This window comes from Dinoponera quadriceps, unplaced genomic scaffold (genome assembly GCF_001313825.1).
Source record: "Dinoponera quadriceps isolate SergipeBrazil2010 unplaced genomic scaffold, ASM131382v1 scaffold1565, whole genome shotgun sequence".
Lineage (NCBI taxonomy): Eukaryota > Metazoa > Arthropoda > Insecta > Hymenoptera > Formicidae > Dinoponera > Dinoponera quadriceps.
The window spans coordinates 2,086,617-2,106,552 of NW_014556124.1; the positions used below are offsets into that span (position 1 = coordinate 2,086,617).

General features: G+C 39.6%; 4 protein-coding genes across 12 annotated transcripts in view; 2 read left to right on the forward strand and 2 right to left on the reverse strand.

The window, feature by feature from the left end:
• The window catches only part of LOC106746823 (eukaryotic translation initiation factor 4E-binding protein 1), a gene marked incomplete at its 3' end in the record, with an annotated part of 6,502 nt that extends 4,490 nt beyond the window's left edge, over positions 1-2,012 (forward strand). The window contains 2 exon segments of the mRNA XM_014623884.1: positions 1,384-1,539; positions 1,684-2,012. Of these exon segments, the coding sequence (XP_014479370.1) occupies positions 1,384-1,539; positions 1,684-1,730 (203 nt within the window).
• Positions 2,013-2,431: 419 nt separating this feature from the next.
• Positions 2,432-4,111, reverse strand: LOC106746824 (stimulator of interferon genes protein). 3 transcript variants are annotated; one of them, XM_014623887.1, is made up of 3 exons: positions 3,550-4,110; positions 2,694-3,138; positions 2,432-2,597 (listed from the first exon to the last, which is right to left on the reverse strand). In XM_014623887.1, exons 1-3 carry the CDS (start codon positions 3,654-3,656, stop codon positions 2,475-2,477), a joined length of 675 nt encoding a protein of 224 aa, XP_014479373.1. In that variant the 5' UTR covers positions 3,657-4,110; the 3' UTR covers positions 2,432-2,474. The 3 variants fall into 3 exon arrangements, 2 of the variants coding, with proteins under 2 accessions (XP_014479373.1, XP_014479372.1); XM_014623886.1 differs by having other exon boundaries at positions 2,432-3,138; positions 3,550-4,111; XR_001374618.1 differs by lacking the exon at positions 2,432-2,597 and having other exon boundaries at positions 3,049-3,138; positions 3,528-3,642.
• Positions 4,112-5,385: 1,274 nt separating this feature from the next.
• Positions 5,386-16,655, forward strand: LOC106746817 (macoilin-1). Of its 7 annotated transcripts, none has more exons than XM_014623862.1 (12): positions 5,386-6,063; positions 6,800-6,941; positions 7,055-7,181; positions 7,373-7,502; positions 7,631-7,697; positions 7,825-8,038; positions 8,165-8,423; positions 8,633-8,869; positions 9,656-9,832; positions 9,954-10,232; positions 10,377-10,570; positions 11,038-16,655. In XM_014623862.1, exons 1-12 carry the CDS (start codon positions 5,984-5,986, stop codon positions 11,298-11,300), a joined length of 2,169 nt encoding a protein of 722 aa, XP_014479348.1. In that variant the 5' UTR covers positions 5,386-5,983; the 3' UTR covers positions 11,301-16,655. The 7 variants fall into 7 exon arrangements, with proteins under 7 accessions (XP_014479348.1, XP_014479350.1, XP_014479349.1 ...); XM_014623864.1 differs by having other exon boundaries at positions 5,387-6,063; positions 9,674-9,832; XM_014623863.1 differs by having other exon boundaries at positions 5,387-6,063; positions 7,825-8,035.
• Positions 16,656-17,937: 1,282 nt separating this feature from the next.
• LOC106746690 (m7GpppX diphosphatase) lies at positions 17,938-19,802 on the reverse strand. The gene is made up of 5 exons (XM_014623506.1): positions 19,557-19,802; positions 19,084-19,482; positions 18,849-18,997; positions 18,406-18,742; positions 17,938-18,268 (listed from the first exon to the last, which is right to left on the reverse strand). The coding sequence occupies exons 2-5, from the start codon at positions 19,472-19,474 to the stop codon at positions 18,102-18,104; spliced, it is 1,044 nt and encodes a 347-aa protein (XP_014478992.1). The 5' UTR covers positions 19,475-19,482; positions 19,557-19,802; the 3' UTR covers positions 17,938-18,101.
• Between the last annotated feature and the right edge of the window lie 134 nt (positions 19,803-19,936).

Below are 19,936 nucleotides of genomic sequence, written 5' to 3' on the forward strand. Positions count from 1 at the left end.
CCCCCCCCCCACACTCTGTTTATGTCTATTTTACAGACACGGTTTACCACAGAAAACCGTCGGAGAAGATTCCAGGCTGATGCATAAAGTCCTAGGCTACACGTATAAAGAAATTCCACGACATGTTCTTCGTTGATACATAGTAGGGGAGATTGACTCGCACACGCATGCAAGTGTCTACGCACTTTCCGCGATTAGTTTGTTTTAGCGACTTTGCCGACCCTTGCACCCCTTTCGGTTAGGTGTTAGTACAGAAATACACTTGTATAAATAGACACTTTGCGCCGCTTTCCGTACTGTCACTGCGACCATTGTATCCTCTCTACTGGCGTCGTCGTCGTCTTCTTCTTCTTCTTCTTCTCTCGTTCTCCTCCTCTCCGCCGTTTAGTTAATTGATTTTTAATTTCCCTTCCACATCGATTCTATTCGGTTTGTTGTACGATATGTCGCGCATTGTTGTTGAGTGTCAGAACATACGTAGTCGATGGTCCAATGAGGAGAATCCTCACCTTCGAGAAACAAATTCTCTCATTGGACCATCGTCTGCGTTCTGTATCGGGCTGCGACTTAAATCGTATCGTTATTCGAATACCCGAATATTCGACTACACTGAGAGAAAAAAATATTTAAAAACAAACAAATATTTCTTTTGTGGGAAAATTATTTCCCTAAAGTATTAAAATCCGTTAAAATGTTTTTATACCGAAGCGTAGCGATTACATTGAAGTAGCGATAATAAGGCGAATTTGTTATATTTCCTCATATAGCAGAAATTAATATTGACTCTTCAGTTTTACCCGATAATAAATAATCGTGAGCACCGTATCGCCATTTCGAATCTAATTGATACTGTACATCATGCAAAAATAAAAATGTAAATTATGTTTACGAAGCAAATGGGATAAAGTCATCCGTTGCATCGCGATTCAATCGGAATTACAATTTCACGGACAACTTTTGCACAATGAGAATTTAAAAAGAAAATACAGGTTGAACTTTTGGAATATATCTTTGAGTAAATGAACGCTAATAAGAGTCAACGCTGGTTATTACTGGTTGCGAAGAAAGAAAAAGAATTACTCGACGTGGAAGACGAAGTAATCAAACGGTCGTAGTTGCCGACCCTCCTTAGTATGAACGACTGACTCAACGAATTTGAGTCAGTCGAGTAATTTTTCTTTCTTCGACCAACAACTAGTGTTAATGTTAGCTATTGACCTTCATTTACCGAAAGAATGAGAGTTTAACACATCATAATTAGCTACGAAAAACTCTCTCCTTGGCATTTGAGGCTGAAGTAAATATATGTACCTAACTCCGAAGAGTCCGTTCAGACCCGACCTCACTGATGACAATGGGGACTTACAATGTGATTCTACGCAGGTACTCGCATCGTCTATGAACGTGCGTTTCTCATGAACCTCCGGAATTCGCCGATCTCACGAACGCCGCCACGTAGCACACTGGGCATACCGACGGAATTGCTGAAGGGCACGCCGGCCATCACGACGACGAATCCCGCGAAAAATGCTGATAAAGGTGAGATTACATTCATTACCATTCAATGTTATCACCGTGCGTCTTTGAGAGAGAAATATTCCACACGTACTTGCGCTGATAATAAAATATATCAATCTCCCATGCGCGTCCGAATTTTTCCTCATGTTTAATGCAATGTTACAGACGCTCTGATCGAGGAATCCGCGGAGCAATTTGAAATGGATATGTGACGTGTAAATACAACAAAACCGCTACTGCCACTTGTGATTGCGAACGTGTGTTCCTAGCTATGCTCAAAAGTCGATGCTGCACGGCATCGTTCGCGAGAGCTGCGGCTTAACATGCTTGCTCAGGATTCAATTCTGTGCCTTTCATCGGTGTCTTTGCTAAGGTTTACAACCCTTTCGAGCGGTAACAACAACACCTTCGTCCCGGACGAAGCAGCGTATGTCTACTCCTTGTATGTATTATACACGATCCATTTAATTTTCGACGTTAGCACCCCCCCCCCCCCCNCCCCCCCCGGCTGACGTGTGACACGTGAAGAAGTTTACGTGGCAAGATGGAACGGTCTCGTGGATCTCTCGACGATCGTGATGTCTTCCTTTGAAAATTGCTGACGCAATATTTTGTAACCTTTTTCCTAAGGGACTTGTATCTGCGAATAAATGATACATTTTATACAAATATCTCGTCACTGTTCTTTCATACCGAATATCCTTGTGAAATATGTCAGATAAAAAAAAATATATGAAAATATATATGCGAATATATATATATATATATAATTTATTTATTTATTTATTCAAATGAAATATATAAGATTATATACTATAATGAATCCTATATTGATATAATATTCTTGTACATTAAGTGTTATTTCCTAATGTATATAATCAATTTTTGTATACGAGAATATAAATTCTCGGTATCACATTGTCATAATACATTTTTATTTTCGCTTCATACTTATATCAAGTATGTGTCATTTGAAATATTCTCTCTAGGATTATCTTTGCAACGTTAACTTTAGTTCCGTCCGGCTTGTAATCATGATAATAAATCAATTCGCACAGATCTTTCGTATCCAGTTCGCTCTGTAAAACATTGTGCAATTTCACATGAAAAGTATTAATAATCTCTTGCCTGAATTGCTTGTATACAGCGGATTCCGCGTGGTTGTGTTTCTGTACCTCGTAAAACGTTAGCAAAGGTGACGCGCCTTCCGCCACCACGTAAATTGGATCGGCGCCTGATTTTCGCCCACCAGGATATATTTTGTACACGTTGTTGTGGTAAGTTCTTCTAATATTGCCGGCCCGGTTGCGCCTCTCTTCTTCAAGTTCCTTCGCACTCTCCATCCATTGATCAGACATCTCTTTCAGATTCGGGGGGATATACCCAGACGACGGTATCAAGATGAACAGTTTGTGTATCGGAAAACTGACATTATGCGTGTCCTCGAAATTTTCGATCTTCTCGACTATACCCTTGCTGGTGGTACCAGAGGATGGTAGTACCAGTCGCAGGTAACCATAATAATAGCTGTACGCCATGCCAGTGCCGTAATCCAAACCCTTCAGGTCATTGAGACTGAAGACTGGCGATTCATTTGTTCTCCGCTCGGAAGTCACCGACCTTAACAGCAGAAAAGAAAAGACCATAGATACAACGTATACGTGAGGCCCACAGTCCCATATGTAATGTAACGGGCATCTTTGCAAGATGAAGATCTGCCCCAAGAATGTTAGTACAGCACAGGCAAGGATCACTATCGATGCGGTATTCGGGACGAGGTGATGACTCAGTGTTGACGTGAGATCGAACCAGTGATTAAAGACCAGTACTTGGCATAGACACAGTATTATTTCGCAGATGACAAAAATGACAATGAATATTGATATTGCGAAGCACGTCGCGATCAGCGATGTAATCACGTCCTTGGTTATTTTGTCTTTAGTCGCTTTGTACACAGAAAAAGCAAAAAGCGTGGTTAAAATAACTCCATATACAAGATGAATCTTCACTTTGTTGTTATATGACGTGTACTTGTCGCTGGTGTCACTGTTCATCTCCGTAGAAATCACCGGCACCAAGTTCGTGTTCCTCGAGATCATATCTGCAGCTCTTCCCTCGACACGCAAATTGTCATTCATTGTTTATGCCAAATTATCGGTTGAAATTTTTATCACTGGTGAGTCACAAGTATGTTCTTTATGTTGGGATTACTTTGTTATTCATTTTTAGTACCAGCAGCATCGTTCTTATCGTTCACCAAAGTCAGGCGGATGACGGGTGTTGAAGGAAGACGTAATCAAGATAGATTTCTTGGAATTCTACAGATAAAATTTACTCAGAATTATATTTAATAAGTATGTTCGAAGATTATTGCCGCTTTCGGCAGGAAGAGAGTAGACGATCAGTTTTTCTCGATTACGCTTATACTTTCCTTTCATTTTTTTCTACGCTGTTTTCTTCTCTTTCTCTCCCTCTCTGAGAGAGTTTTAACTCACAAACTGATATTTATTTTGGACGAAAATTTTATATGCATAATTTACTCGCTAGCTGGAGTAAATTACTAGGAATACTTCATCCTAAAGGCCTATCCAGATACACTTGCATTACTGCATATTGCATAAGGAAATCAACCAATCGTGCAGAGAAAAATGTCTTCTATATTAAGGTCGTTCTACATTGGTTGCGACATTCGTCGTGATAACCAGTCAGAAGCGTCAATGATATTGTTGACATTTCCGATTGCCTATCACAATAAATATTGTATCTGTTTGCGATCGACATGCAATTAATGTAGAACGACCTTTAGACACACGACTGATCAATTTTTTTCTGCATATGCATTAAACCCGTGTCAGACTACGGATTAGGATTGAGATTGGAATTTGACCAATCAAAGCAAAGTTCACTAACTTGAGTTTAAAAGGTTTGCTCTGAGCTTGCTTAGAGTTTGCTCTGATCAAATTTCAATTTAATCTCAATTTTAATTCATAATCTGATACGGGCTTTGTCCGGGCATCTATAGTAGATATAATAATAGTTTTATTTTCATTTAGCGACACAAATCGACAAAAGCATCATCCTATCTTTGTTACTAATTAAAGATGGAACAAAGACAAAGCAATGCTTGTGTCGACTTTTGTCACTAGACGGGAAGCCATTAGTGAACAATTTTAAACGAAATTTTCGCACGAATTTCGGAACGCATCCGAGGCCCATCCAAGGGAATTTGTTCCCCAGTGATTCTAGTGGAAAACACTTCCGCTCCGCGCAGACTGAACGCGTTTTTCAGTCGCGGTAGCAGATGCGTTTTCTAGCGACAGGAGAAGAGACAAACCGAGCGAGTACAAAGCGAATCAAACGAGCTCGATTGTTTTTTTCTCTCTCCCTCTCTCTCATCGCACCTGTCGACTGCGACGACGACTTTTCGCGACATATCATCTCGCAATCCCGATGTGTCGATTATATCTCCGCGATCGTAACGGTTCAGCCCGAAATCGCGGAACCATGAAGGTGCGAGAGAGAGAAAAACTGCGTTCTGATAGATTAATATACGCGACGATGGTAATTCAAATGAACAAAATTACAGGAAATCGATCGTCCGTTGCTTACGACCGCGTACTGCATCGCATCGACCGGCTCGACAAGGATCCGCCAATTGGTATAGCGTGCGCTGAAGACTGATGAAAAGAGGAGAGGAGACGAAGCGACGCGTGTTGCCAGGTCGGAGAGCGAGCGCCGCTGGCTCGCTCGAACCGACCGCAGCACGGTTGGGAGACATCTACGATCGATAAAGGCCTCGTCTCTCTACCGTTCCGTAGGGTCCCGATAATCGGCGGGAGCGAGAATCGCGCGGCAGTGCGGCTTTCTCACGAGCTCGCGGAGGCACGTTTCACGAATGCGATAAGAGACGTCGAGACGAGAGAGAGAGAGAGAAAGAGAGATAGATAGATAAATAGATAGATAGATAGAGAGAGAGAGAGAGAGAGACGCGTGTCGCTTCGCACGGCCGAGCGATAATATTTCCCGGCGGGCGATCGGCCGAACTTGATCGAAGCACGGAAAACGAGATAGAGAGAGAGAGAGAAAGAGAGAGGCGCGCGCGCGCGCGCGAGACGACGACGAACGGCGCCGATTTTCGCGACGCAGGCTGCGTCCGCGGCAGGCACGCGCGATTAATCGGCAGGTGATTCCTCGTCGCTGATTAAGCGCCATGTCCCGCGATGGACCAATCAGCTGCTTGGTAAACCGTCGTGAGACCTCGAATCTGTCCACAGACGAATGACAACAAAAGAGACTGATAGAAGTCGCGCGCGCGAGAGAGAGCTCGAGTTTTTTCCACGCGCGAGTCCCCTGGCGCGAGAGGAGCGCATATTCCCTCCTGGTGGCGCGGCTTTTTTCTGTTTCCCCGTAGCGCGCCGCGAGTAACGTCGCTCAGCAGCCGGTGGTGAAAGTGGTCGTGAGGAATATGAAGAGGAGAAATGTCGAGTGCGGTAAGCTTCGGAGGCCCTTGAAACGCAACAAGCTCACCGAGGGGATCTACGGAAGGTAAATTCTCCCTCTGTCTCCCGCCGCCATATGCGTGCTCCGCCGTCCGGGAATGGAGGCCGTTCTCCTCGGGGGGGAAATAACCAAAAAGCCCGAGTGGGTGCCGAAGGAGAAAGAGATGCGACCACGGCGAACGGCGCGTGCCAGCGCGAGTCCGCCGTCCGCAACGACGCCGCCGTCGCGCGCCCGGACCCGCGCTATCGGCGCAACGCACGCTTCTTCCTCTCGCCGCTCGCTTGACACTTGTCCGAAGCGTCCGGCTCTCACGCGTGATTCTTCCCGTCAATCACCTGCCCTGTGTCTCGTCCCCGCGGTTTCCAATGTCTCCTGGATCTTTGTGCTTGCGCAGCGCAAAGATCGCATACCTGGCACTTGTGTTTCGTCCGATACCTTCGTGTGGCGCTAAGCAGTGCGCTAACATTGCTGTTAGTACTAGTTCGTAATACCGTGGGACCGACCAGACAGTCGATCGACTTCTCAGCTTCCCTTTGTTCAAGCTCGAGATCTTAGCGTTATGTAAGCCTCTTATTTTTCTTTTTTTTTTTTTATATAATGTCCTGAACTGTACATCTTGCACCATCTGTTTGCTCCTTTTATCTTTGTGTATCGGAGGGAGGCGACGGTGTTTACACAAGAGTGGTGTGAATTTAGCAAATCACAGATTTATAATTTACAAAGAGACAGGTCATTGGGAGAATGCGCGTGCACTGACATATGTAATTACGTTTTGTTTCAGTACTTTGCTTTATCTGAAGTTTCTTCTACTATGGGCCATGGTGATCTTGGCAGACTTCATTTTAGAATTCCGTTTTGAATTCTTGTGGCCATTCTGGCTGCTCCTCCGAAGTGTTTACGATTCCTTTAAATATCAAGGCTTGGTGAGTATATCACAGTGTTATGCAATTCCAGATTATCGCAAGATACCGTATCAAGTGCTTGAAAGTACATATCATGTATAAGAACTTAAATGTGAACTCACTTTTTCTTCCAGGCCTTCTCTGTGTTTTTTATTTGTATCGCACTTACATCAGACATGATTTGCTTTTTTTTCATCCCTGTGCATTGGCTATTCTTTGCTGCCAGCACTTATGTTTGGGTGCAATATGTTTGGCACACAGGTATGTGGAAAACAAATGTATTTATCATGTAGATAAATGTACCAGAGACACATATATATATATGCGTGTGTGTATGCATATATTTGTCAAAATATAGTTTCTCACTGTGTCAACACAATTCATACCGCATACCTGCTTGAGAAACAGCCTTTAATCGATGCGAAACCAATGAAAATCTTGATATTGAACAGATAAAGGAGTGTGTCTACCAACTGTGATGCTGTGGCTACTATTTCTATACATAGAAGCAGCAGTGCGGTTGCGTGACTTACGTCATATGCCATTTCATCTAGACCTCTGCCGGCCATTTGCAGCACATTGGTATATTTTCTCTTGTTTTTTTGCAAAAATAGTTGTTAGGACTTTCACATGTCTATTTTTAATATAATTTTATTGATCCGTTTGCTTCAACTTAAATTTGTCTAATGATAACTTGTCGATTTTTGCAGCATTGGCTATCCTGTAGTTACATTGGGCTTCGGTTTCAAGAGCTATGTAGGCTACAGAATGAGGCAGGTTAGTTTTTTGCTTCATATTACATATCGATTTATTTATTTACAAAAGATATAAAAAGTACATCCTTGTGATACGTCCTCGTTGTTACAACACTTTGTGTATCTCGATATCTGCTTTCGCTCAACAGAGAAAACAGAAAGATGTGGCAAAGGAGAACGAATTCTACCTGCAGTTACTGCAACAAGCACTGCCTCTAGAGCAACAAGCTATGTCAATGCAGCAAATACAACCGCAAGTACAGTCACAGGCACACGCCGTAACGTCGATAGAACAACACGTTAAAACTCAAACACACAAGTTGAGTCCACAGTATAATCCAAGCCCTGAGAAGAGCAGAGGTAGCTTGTATTTATTATCAAACTCTTCCGAATGCGAATATACTTGTCGCGCGTTCACGCGTCAAACGTATCCCCTCATCGCTTCTGTTTTCATTTTCTTTCCTTTTTTTTTTCTTTCTCCTTTTTCAGGGGGCAGTAACAATTCCGTAGAAACAAACGTACAAAATGGCGGATTACACAATAGTAGTCAAATCGCACCGCAAACACATAGTGTTGCTAACAAAAGTACTCATAGAAAGTCGTTAGACAAGGGTGAGAAGCAGGAGGAACAGCATAATAAACATAATGTGTCGAGTATGTCGCCGTCGGACAAGAGTGACAAGAAGTTTATACACAGTAATTGTAGTACTGTGACACACAGTGACATTCAGCTCATTGAAAGGGTTGGGTAAGGTCGATCACACGTCGTAAGTATCATTTGCCTTTAACTTTACTCGAATGCTTGGTTGAAGGACTGCTTTTCCGAGTAAATCGGAGCATGTCGAACATGCGTGATAAAAACGAGAGTAAAGTTGAAAACTTGATACTACCATGTACTTTGATTTTATTTATTCGTACGTAGTGCGAGATGTACTTACTGGCAATCCTTTCGAATAGATCTGTAAATGACTTCGACATAAATGAAGTAGAAAAAGATAAGTCTATTAAGGGTTGTGGACATACCACGATAAAGTCGCAGTCGAACGGTTCGGTGACAGGAAAATGGAACAACGTGAAAGAGAATCGGGATTCATCATCGACCACTAGTGTCCAACGTGAACGTAAAACTCGGCAAGTTAAAAATGCTGGTGACACTGCAGCAGAACAGAAACAGCAAGACGATTATTGTCAAAGGTATATCGAGGAAGGGTTTATTTTTATTTTTTGTAAATACACAAGCGTTGAATGTATGTATGTTTTGTTTCTGTTTCCCTTGGGCTTATAAATTTTCCTCGCAATAATTACAGTCCAATCTTCATGTTCCTTTTCTCCGCTTCTTAGGCTGCTTTCCCTAACTTAACCTGGCTTAGTCCAACTTATCTTAATCCTAACTTGGGCAGGTATTATGAAACTATTCGGAAAGATTCTCGATCGGAATACTTCAGTTTTCCCTAGAAAACACAATGGAGATCTAGGAAATAACTGAACGGACTCCGACCGGAATCCATTCTATAATAGATGCCCTGATCTATTTTATTTTACATACACAGGCCGAATAAGTTTCTAAAGAAACCGCTTAAAGATTCTGAAAGATATTTAAAAAATAGGACTTTTTGACATCTTTTAGAAATTTGTTCTGCCTGGGTACGTCATTTTTTACTCTACATACATAATTGTTTACACACGCACGCATATATACAAGTAGACATTCTATTAGTGTTTTCATATATTTTCACGAGGACTTCAGGTTGAAACTAATTATAAAAAAATATGGTATTTTATACATATTAATTTATACCATCAAATATCAGTATATTTCATATTTTATTATATATTGTACTTCTCTCACTCACACACGCGCGCTTTCTCCCTCATTCTTATTGTACTCTATAGATGTTAAAAGAGACTTCATACCATCTTCTATTACCATCTCAGTAGACTTCTCATTCATTTCTTCAGCATGATCTGTCGTTGAAATAGGTTACTGATGTGTCGCAGGCTCGAGGCAGATATAAAACGCTTGAAGTCGGATTTGCAGTCGAGCCGGCAGTTGGAGCAAGAGTTACGATCGCAAATCAATACCTTGCTGAATGGAGAAAGACAGGCCAAGGGAGATATTCAACAGCTCCAACACGATAACGATCAGTTACAAAGCAAGTGAGTGCGCACTGTGTGTTTAACGATCGCGCGAGATGAATACTTTTTCGTACGAGCGATTTCCCATATGGCTGAATGACTGTGCGTCGCTAAACATAACAATTTTTTTAACGTCTAACAGACTACACGGTCTGGTGACGGCACGTCAACTGGACAAACAGACGATGTCCTCGTTAGAAAAGCGAATCGCGGAGGAGAGGAAGCAACGTACCGCGTGCGAAGCGTCTCTGGTCTCCGAACGGAGGGCACGGCGAGCTGCCGAAGAGGCACGTTCCGCGATTCCACCTCCACCACCACCGCTCATCAGACAGGAATGCACCGACGCGTGTAAGAGTCGCAGATCACAATTGGAACAGGACCTCAAAAACCTGCGCCGCGAACACAAATCAAAGGAAGAGAGGTAGGAGGGGAGGGGGGGGGGGACGCGCGCGCGCGCGAAGCTTTTCGTCGTTTGTCGTCTTTGCTACACTTGCCGAATCAAGTCAAATCCTTTCGAATGATTTGAAATTAACGACATATTTATATACTTCTTAATGGCTGCCAGGTGTAATGCATTGGAAAAAGATGCAGCACGTTGCAAGGAGAATCACAGAGAGTCCGAAATCTTACTCAGTGCGCTTAACGCGCTACAGGACAAAAACGCACACTTGGAGAACAGCTTGAGCGCAGAGACACGTATAAAACTCGATCTCTTTTCGGCCCTCGGCGAGGTTAAGCGACAATTGGAGATCCGAGAAAGTAAGTATCTTTGGTTTCTTTTATCTCTCCACTTCTTATATGTTCTTCTATATTTTCGTCTTAGCAGACCCATGTTCACGTAACGTACGATTTATAGAAGATAATGTGTGCCATCTTCTAAAATGGTGTTATCTTGCACGAGAAGACGTTATCTTCTACAAGATGACGTACGTTAGGTCCAGGTATCAGATTACGGATTAAGATTGAAGTTTGACTGAAATTCGACCGATCCGAGCAAAGTTTGCCAAACTGAAGTTAGCGAACTTGGTTCTGATTGGTCAAACTTCGATCTAGTCTTAGTCCGATATCCGGACTTGATCCTCATGTTCACGTAACGTACAAATTACAAGATAAAGCGCGTTACGATTTATCTTAGATAAAGAGGGATAGCGTGTGTATACACATGTCCCGATTGGATTGTTATTGTTGGCGGTGTGTCACACATTGTACGTTCTCTGTTGAATTAGGCTTAATCAGATCTCAGGAGAAAGAAATTGAGATGTTGAAAACAAAAATAGCGCAAGATTTAGCTGTGATGCCACAAGACACATTTGGTCCAGCGCCAACCTGTGCGACGTCCAAGCTTCGTTTAAATAGTGAAGTGAGAGTAGCAGGAACAAAAATACGTTCGAACGAAAGTCCCTGTCCAGGGTGTACTGTGTCAAATTTGGATCCGAATGCGACAGCGTACACGCCTAAAGGTTCCCTCGTAGCGTCGACCGAAGCTTAAAAGAACTGCAATCTCTCATCGCATCAGCGCCCGATAGTAGGATATATCAACTACAAAAAGATGTTTCAAGTTTCTCCGTGGAAACAACTTATCCAGTTCAGTTCCTCCGAGCGTACGTAAAAGCGCGGATTTATCGGATTATCGGTTACCGAATTTCTCCCATAATATATATCCACATATATCTTCTCTTTAAGACAATATTTTTATTACACAGTATATGGATCTCTCCTCTCTCTGAATAATACGCGGAAAATAATTCACCTAAAGTCTTCCATGAGAAACTTTACGAAACATGTTTTGTATCATGTCTTGTCTCTCAGAAAGAATGAAAGCCATTGGCATTATGATCACACGTGACACGACAGATTTACTGGATTTTAAAATGTGGAAATCCAATGACTACTTAAACTTGTAACATTTATGCTGTAGGTTGATTTTTTACGGATATGATGTACGGCAATGATATGATTTCTCTTCACGTTGAGACCTTTACATGCATACACACACGTATACATTACATACATACGTTAAGTGTAACGATGCAAGATCGTGGATCAACCAATCGTCTCGGATCGTAAATTTAAAATTGTAAACGGGACACATGTTCCGTAACCTGCAGATATATTGCTTTCCCTTTTTCTCCCTCCGAGTTTATCTTACAATTACATTCGTCATATGCTTATAAAGCATCAAACGATGTGCGTTATTTGCAAGTGACGGGACTTATCGGATGACACGTGCGTAATGAAATCCTTTTGAGCGTGAGACGAGGGAAATAATGAAGCGTTTTATTAGACGAAACAACGATAAAAGGGAAAATCATATCCGTATCGTGATCTTCTTGCAGCATATGCCTAAACGTGCGATGACTTGTCGAAGATGCATTCTTATTCAAGTCGTAACTCTGAAGCTAGTCCATCATACAAACTCTATTTAATATCATTGGCGTATCGAGTCATTTTACGTCATGCAATTACGTCATGCGGAATCAACCATTAACAGGCAGGGTGAAGTACACACGAGCATAATTATCATTATCGAAAACAGAGAAGGATCAAGAGGTAAATGATGTCAGAGACGCCAAATTTATTTTACGTGATCATACATGTCCGTACGATGATGATACTCTTAGTCGCGTACTTCTATACTTTTAAATTCTCATACTTTAGTTTAGTGTGATCCTTTTTTTTTTATGTATTGGCTTTCAAACGGTACAAAATAGCTATTACATTTTTTCATAAAAGTGAACGGTAAAACGATGTGCGGATTTTAATGTGATAAAAGTGATCGGTTTTGTAGAGACTCAAAATTAGAGATGAGCGCGCTAAACTCGTTGCTTTAAAAGGAAATGCAAGATACGCAGGCGTATAGCGATTGTTAAGATTATGAGATTATGTAATGCCATACTTCGCGTTGAAAGTGAGTTCAAAGATGCAAAATGATAATTTTATTGTCACAAGTACAAATTTCGGAGCGTGTGAAGTTATTTTCATATGGCCGCCTTATTTAAATAAGTTAATTCGCTGCTCTTCAGCAAAATTGAGTTTGATGAAAACTACTTTGTGATTAGATGTAAATGTGTGGATAAGGATTTTTCTTTTCTGTCTTTTTTTTCTTTCTTGTGACGTCCACTAATTATTAATTTTGAAGCTAAGAGCAGGAGAAGTTTTGTTTTCCTTAATTATTATTCTTAATATATACATACATATATATATATATACCCGAATATACACAGGCACGAATATACCAGTGTGTTACATGACTTGACAAATTATGATACCATTATTTAGTGTGGTGCATAATGTTTACGAAAGATCTGTCGAATTATAAAAGTATAGTAATTTATTGTGTGGCGTATTTGGGTGCAATTAATTTTAAACGTTTTCGCGAAAAATTGTAAATTGTTACGATCGTTGATTACGTTACATTATACGTTGTCATTTCGATTTAGGTTTACGTATGTTCATCTTGATAATTGATAAAGGTTGTTGCTTGATTAATACAATTGACTCGTAGAGCGTTCGAAGGGACGAATTGTTGAGGCAGAATTGTGGTGGCATTACGCGAATGCTTGTGCGATCGGCGATCAATAAATTCTGCGTTTTCTTATTCTATCCGCAAGAAAGCCAGTACTTGCTTCTTCACGCGTGCCCACATGCGCGAACGTAATTGTTAACTATTTACGAAGTCATTCTTCCATAATTGTACATACGAAGCACTGTCATGACAGTTTACTTATGGACACTAGTAGTGGATCATGACCAACTAGTCAAGCGAAGAAGGATGTTCTACGAGCACAAATATTTATTAGGTATCTAAACATTCGTTTTCGCCTTCTATGGAAAATGAAAAAAAAAAGAAGAGATACAGAACTCACACACTTTCATCTTGCTAAGATTTAGTACCCGGACTTGTTGGATATAAAATAAACTTCTGATGAATCCAAGTCTCCTGGATGATCCACGTAACGAACGACGTTGTAAAGAGCTCTTCTGGCTAATGTACAATGTATATCATTAAATTTTGGACCTCTCAGTCTTTGAGCAGTGCTTAGTTTCTTTCTTACTACCGAAAGTTCGCGCGAAAATCTCCTGATTTGCGTTTACTTGCTAATTACGTTAATAGAAGTGACCGTATATCGGTGTACACTATCTTTTCATACGCATCCATCGGTGCATATTAAAAAATAGGAACATAGGACGATTGTCGGTTCACGAAAAAGGGAAGAATGGAAAAATCGCATATTTCGCATCCACGATCGATACGTCTTTCCGTTTCCGCAAGTTGTCGCAAGTCGAGAACTCGAATGCAACTCGAAGAACTGCGTTTTTCTTTGGCGAATAAATTTGTACTGAGTTTCGATTTGGCGTTTGCGTGCGCTTACGTTTGTTTTACGTGCGGATACCACAGTGACGATATGATATGATGATGTGTAAATTATATCGCCAAAGGAAAACTTTGATACCGTCGTAACGCATTAGCGTGACTGTTGTAGGGCACTTGCGTGTTTGCATAGTCAGTTTTTGCTACACAAAGTTACTATTAACTTACGTCCCGGATGTATTCGCGCCGATATTTCACGATATGTAACGAGAATTAGATACTAAAAGCGATGATGTATGTATACTTTCGAAAAATTATAGTCCAGGCAGACCATTCGATTTGTTCAAACCATTTATATGTAATATCACGAATAATTGTACCTGACCAGGGTGTACTGTAGCGTTTTTTTTCTTTGTTTACGTTTTGGCTGATTTACTTATGGGTTTAATTCCATCGAGAAGGCTGGCTTGATGAGCAGTTAATTAATTATTTAACGCGATAATATCGTACACATTGAGTTATTGTGATATATACATACACAAGTGCATGAAAATACACACACACACAACACACAAAATGTACATGTACACGCATGTCACGTGTAAATATACATATATACACACACATACACACACGTTCGCTCTTTACATATTTATTTGTGTATACTCGTACATATCGCGTGCGTACGTCAGCAAACATACGCAGTTATTTACGCGTATACACACACATATATGTATAATTATTTTAGTTATACAATGATGTTTCTTACCATAATAAATTAATAATGATGATAATTAATCGATCGCCGTAGAGGTAAGTTTTCCTATTTCCAGATGCTTTATTCGAATTTTGCGTGATAAGAGGGGAAAGACGCGTATATCAAGCATAAGTACTTAATTTTTTTATTTTTCATTTTGCGCTCTTTTTGAATGCGAGGGAGGGAGAGAGAGAGAGAGAGAGAGAGAGAGAGGTGTGCACAAATTCAGGGTACTCTTGTAATATCTGCTTCCTGAATACATATATATATATATATATATATATATATATATATATAATTTGTAGGTTCTTTGATATTACATAGTTAATTTATTAAGTTGGCGAGACGACAAAATAAAAGAAGTTTTTTAATTTACACTCCAAGTTCTCGGTGTTAAGTCTGGTCGATGTTTCAAAGTTAACGGAAAATCATTACGATAGAAGTCTTCTTTTTTTTATACATGTTGGTTGTTAAAACTAATGTTCTTGTGCGCTTCCAACGCTTACGACAATGTGTACTTATTTCTATCCCTTTATTTAGCATTTAAGTTATCGCCGAAGACGAATGTATGTTGTTGGGTGCAACAATAACACACGGCTATTGATCTCATCTCATATGTATCGCGACACCGTACACGCAAATGCCCTTATACTATTGTGAAAAGTGAAAAAAAGAAAAAATGCGAGACGTCGCTGAGGGGAACATTTTTAACGTATTGTAAACACGCGGATAAAACGGATCAAGACGTGCGTTTCTCACATCACATGTAATGAACGTGTAAATCAACGTGTAAAACAACGCCTAATCTCGAAGAAACACGCAGGTAGTTCTACGTGCTTCATATATATCATATGCGCAGCGAGGCAGTGTGTAAAGAGAAAGAGCGAGAGAGAGAGAGAGAGAGAGAGAGAACAGAATCGAATACGATGAAAAACTTATCTTGCGATTGACCGTAAACGCGTACATTGCAACGCAACATGCAGAGAACATCAACTATAATACGCCACTATTATCGTACATGCGTTTCTACCACAGTTAGTTCGTAACTCATACCGAGCTTGAAACCCTGTTCGAACAACAGCACTTCCGTGGAGTGATATGCTGAGACGATCTTGTATTTATATATAATAGTTCTCTTTTGCATATTTTTTGTCTATCTCTCAGTCGGTCACATAGAATATATTTGACTTTTGTTTTCGTACTAAAAAAAGAAAAACTACACGATTTATATAAATTCTCCTCTCATCCTTTCGAAGATATTTACAAACAAATTTCCTCTATTAGCGAGTACAAGTGTAAACAAATTACAATTCCCCTCCTTGCTATATGTTCCAGTGAGTGAGAGAGAGAGAGAGAGAGAGAGAGAGAGAGAGAGAGAGAAAGAGAGAGAGCTGTTTCGAACGCGTATGAGTTGGAGAGGACATGCATCTTTTAAACTTTATATGGGATATATCAAGGCGACATAGTATAAATTTCTCCGAGTAGCAATGTTGTTTTACGTGTTGCTACGTAATCATTTTATAGGTCCAGGTGCGAAAGGGGGCCTGTTGCAAGTGATAAATTTCTGAGGAAACTAATTTATACAGCGGTATCTCTTGCGCGCAGTATTTAATTTTCGCTAATAGTTGAGTCATTCGAGAATATTGCAATTTCCAAAATATTATAAGGAGCTAGGAGAATTATTGATATTAATAATGTGAATTAATTTTCATTGTGTACCATGTACCGCTATATACTCCGTAGCAATATTTATTAAAATAAACATCGTAAACCGACAATGCGTATAATTTATACATAAGCAACTACAAGGAAGCATTGAGAGACTCCAATCTTTCGTTACATTTTTGTATGAAACTCACACGACGGATTTTTTTTAATTTATCGCACGATTTTTCCATATAATATCCACTTCCTTTGTGGCGTTAAATGGAAAACAAGGAGGGGAATTTTCTCACGATGCGCGAAAATTTAAATTATTTTAATGGTAAGACTAGCGATATAATATCCGACGTACATTTCATATACTCACACTCGGATATGATATTTCGGATAAATGTTACTTTCCTCAGCGGAAGCAAATGAATTTCTACATCGATGATTTATCTGTAGAAGTATCGGTTTAACTCGTAGAATCCAATTGTTGATCTCATTTGTAAAACAGTATAAGACGCATTCGATATAATCGTAACTACAAGCAATATGAGAACGAGCAGGCATGTTAGCTGACAATATCATACGGAACACAGCAATACGAAGAGTTTCCCTTAATTTCAACATATCTGGGTTATGTGTAACGTTTAAAGCACAGTTGTGTACACACACATATTCGTACATACACACACATATTCCTATTAGTTTTGAAAATATATTTCGGTTTTAGTATCAAATATAAAGACGGTTATCCGTCATCGTAAATCTAAAGAAGTCTGCACTACACGCGATTATGTGACAAAATTTTTAATAAAGAAATACATATACACACATACACACAAATATATGCATGTATGTGTTATGTATATATGCAGCATTATATATGAGCTTTTTTTCTCATGCTCCGAAGATATTTTACTGCTCTCTGAATGTGTCAACGCATCATACACGTATACAAATAATAAAAAGGTTTAAAAGCGACAGATGATAAAAATTACAAGTAATAAAGTATTTATTATTTTGACCCTTACCATAAAACTGTTACATGCTACGCGTATATCCTTTACCTATTTTCCTGTATAGTTTCTATCGGATAAACTTCTGATTTCACAATTGTATATATATCATATAAGTTTATAAATTTTTTTTATACAATATTCTGTTATAAAAAATTTATGTAACTTGAATTTATAATTAGAAAATGGACTAAGTTATATATATATATATCCTCTCCCATCAATTCATATAAGTATATAAATGAGATTACACACAACACACATACATGTATGTATTGCATATTCCATACTTCTTTCATTTATAAGTTTGTTAATTATCCTACATTCCATTTTTAATACTCTTGTCTTTAATTATCATTTTAAAAACTGTCTTTAAATAATACTACACTTGTACTTTTAAGTCATATAATGTGGATTATATTTGATTTCTATAATCCGTACAATTATGTAAAATACATATCAATACCATGTCATCATAAACAAATACAAAATACGAGTTATCTACTTTTTATAGATAAAGCGATCTCATTTACACTATTTACAGTCTTGTGCATTTTATACGTTAGCATCCTGTGGTAGGGCTCCGTGTGACTGGAATTTCTTATAAAGTTGGCTGCCTTTACGCACCATATATGAGAGAACAGCCTTTGTGTAATAGTCCGGCATCAATTCTAAGTTTCTTATAACAGTTGATAAAAGATGTGCCTTCTCCACGTATATTCCTAAATAAAGAGGAATGAATAAGTGAAATAGAATATAACATATTAGCCATATATATCAAATATATACTATTCTTATATATATACATATATAAATTAATAAATAATAATAATCAAAGTATTACTAAATCTAGATTTACCTGGTGCTTCAAACATGAGATAGCAAAAGTGTACATGTAGATAATAATAAGAAGGCTGATAATGAAAGTATATTCTAAGCTGTGAGGCAGATATATTGAACTTTTTACTAATTGCCTCAATCCCGGCTTTTTGTATATTCCTTAATAAAGGAAGATGAGACACATCTAGTTCTCTTATTGATTTTATCTTTTTCAAGGGCAAGGCTAACAGCTTTAATGTATCGAGCCGTTTGTCCCATTTGAAATCTGTTACTAGGATAAAACCAGTTTCCTTGTCAGTGTCCTCATAAATAATATTCTCTTCTTCAGCTTTGTGCTCGAGAATATTAGTTATCCACTGGAGAAGAAATAACATTTAAAAATATAAATATCCCATTGCTCTGATCATAATAATAGGATCAAATTGATAACAATATTACATATTTTACATAAACCACACATACCTCTAAACTCAAGCTCCTAGACTCTATGTAAGGGAGAGTAACTTGCTGATAGAGCTCGTACGTCTCGTCTACTATATGCAACGATTCCTGCCTCTTGTACTTTTCGATTTGAGTTGGTGTAGCAGGATGTATCACAGTAGCGTGTAGGCCTTTGACAAATACATCAGAACTTTGTGAAGCAATAATTGCTAAACGATAATAACAATAATCACTCAACAATTATACATCAACTTACTGTTATATTCCTGGGCCGGGAAACAATCGTAATTCTCATAGACGTCGTTCGCACAGTTCTTCTGATAAGTCGCTTTTTCACTGAAGAAGCCCTTCTTCAGGAACATCTCATCGTTGGGGAAACTCTTTTGCTCCAGCAAAACGATAGCTGGGTCTGCGCGATCCTCAAACGTCCCCTCCACGCATATCAGCTTACGCGCGCAATTATTCTGAAGCACCCTCGTCATTTTGAAACCCGACAGATTCGTATGTTCACACACGCCGTCCACTTTCTCGATCGAGTCGTTTTTCCTGCCGTCGTCGTCATCGTCGTCGTCGGTGGCCAATTTGGCCCTCTTTGGCGCCGGACAATCTCCATCGTCGTCAATATTCGCGGCACATTTCTCAGCCATGCTCGTTGCTAAAGATAAAGTTTAATCATAAGAGCGTATCCGCGATGGTTCGTAGACTATCGCAGTACCGCTAAATTCGTACCTTTCTTTTATCTTCGCAGATATTCGTTCCGACGCGCGTACCGTGTTTCCGCAAGTTTAATTCTTGCTCATGTATTTTCTACTGTACGAGCTTCGATTATTGTAATGGTTACGTTCAGCCGGACACGAAGCGCTCGTTGGCAGTTGCTGATTCGAGGATCTGATTGGCGTATACTTCTGGATTTTAACGTCGAGGGGAGAAAACTGATCTGTTCTTTTCGGCTGAGTCAGCTTCACTGGTCGAGAAATTCACACACACACACACGCACTGGAGCGTATGAAACGTATGTATATTATGTATGGTGCGGTAAACGTTATTAAAAAGAACGGACCGAGAGAAGAGAGAAGTATTGAAAGTGTAACTAAAAGGAACATATCAAC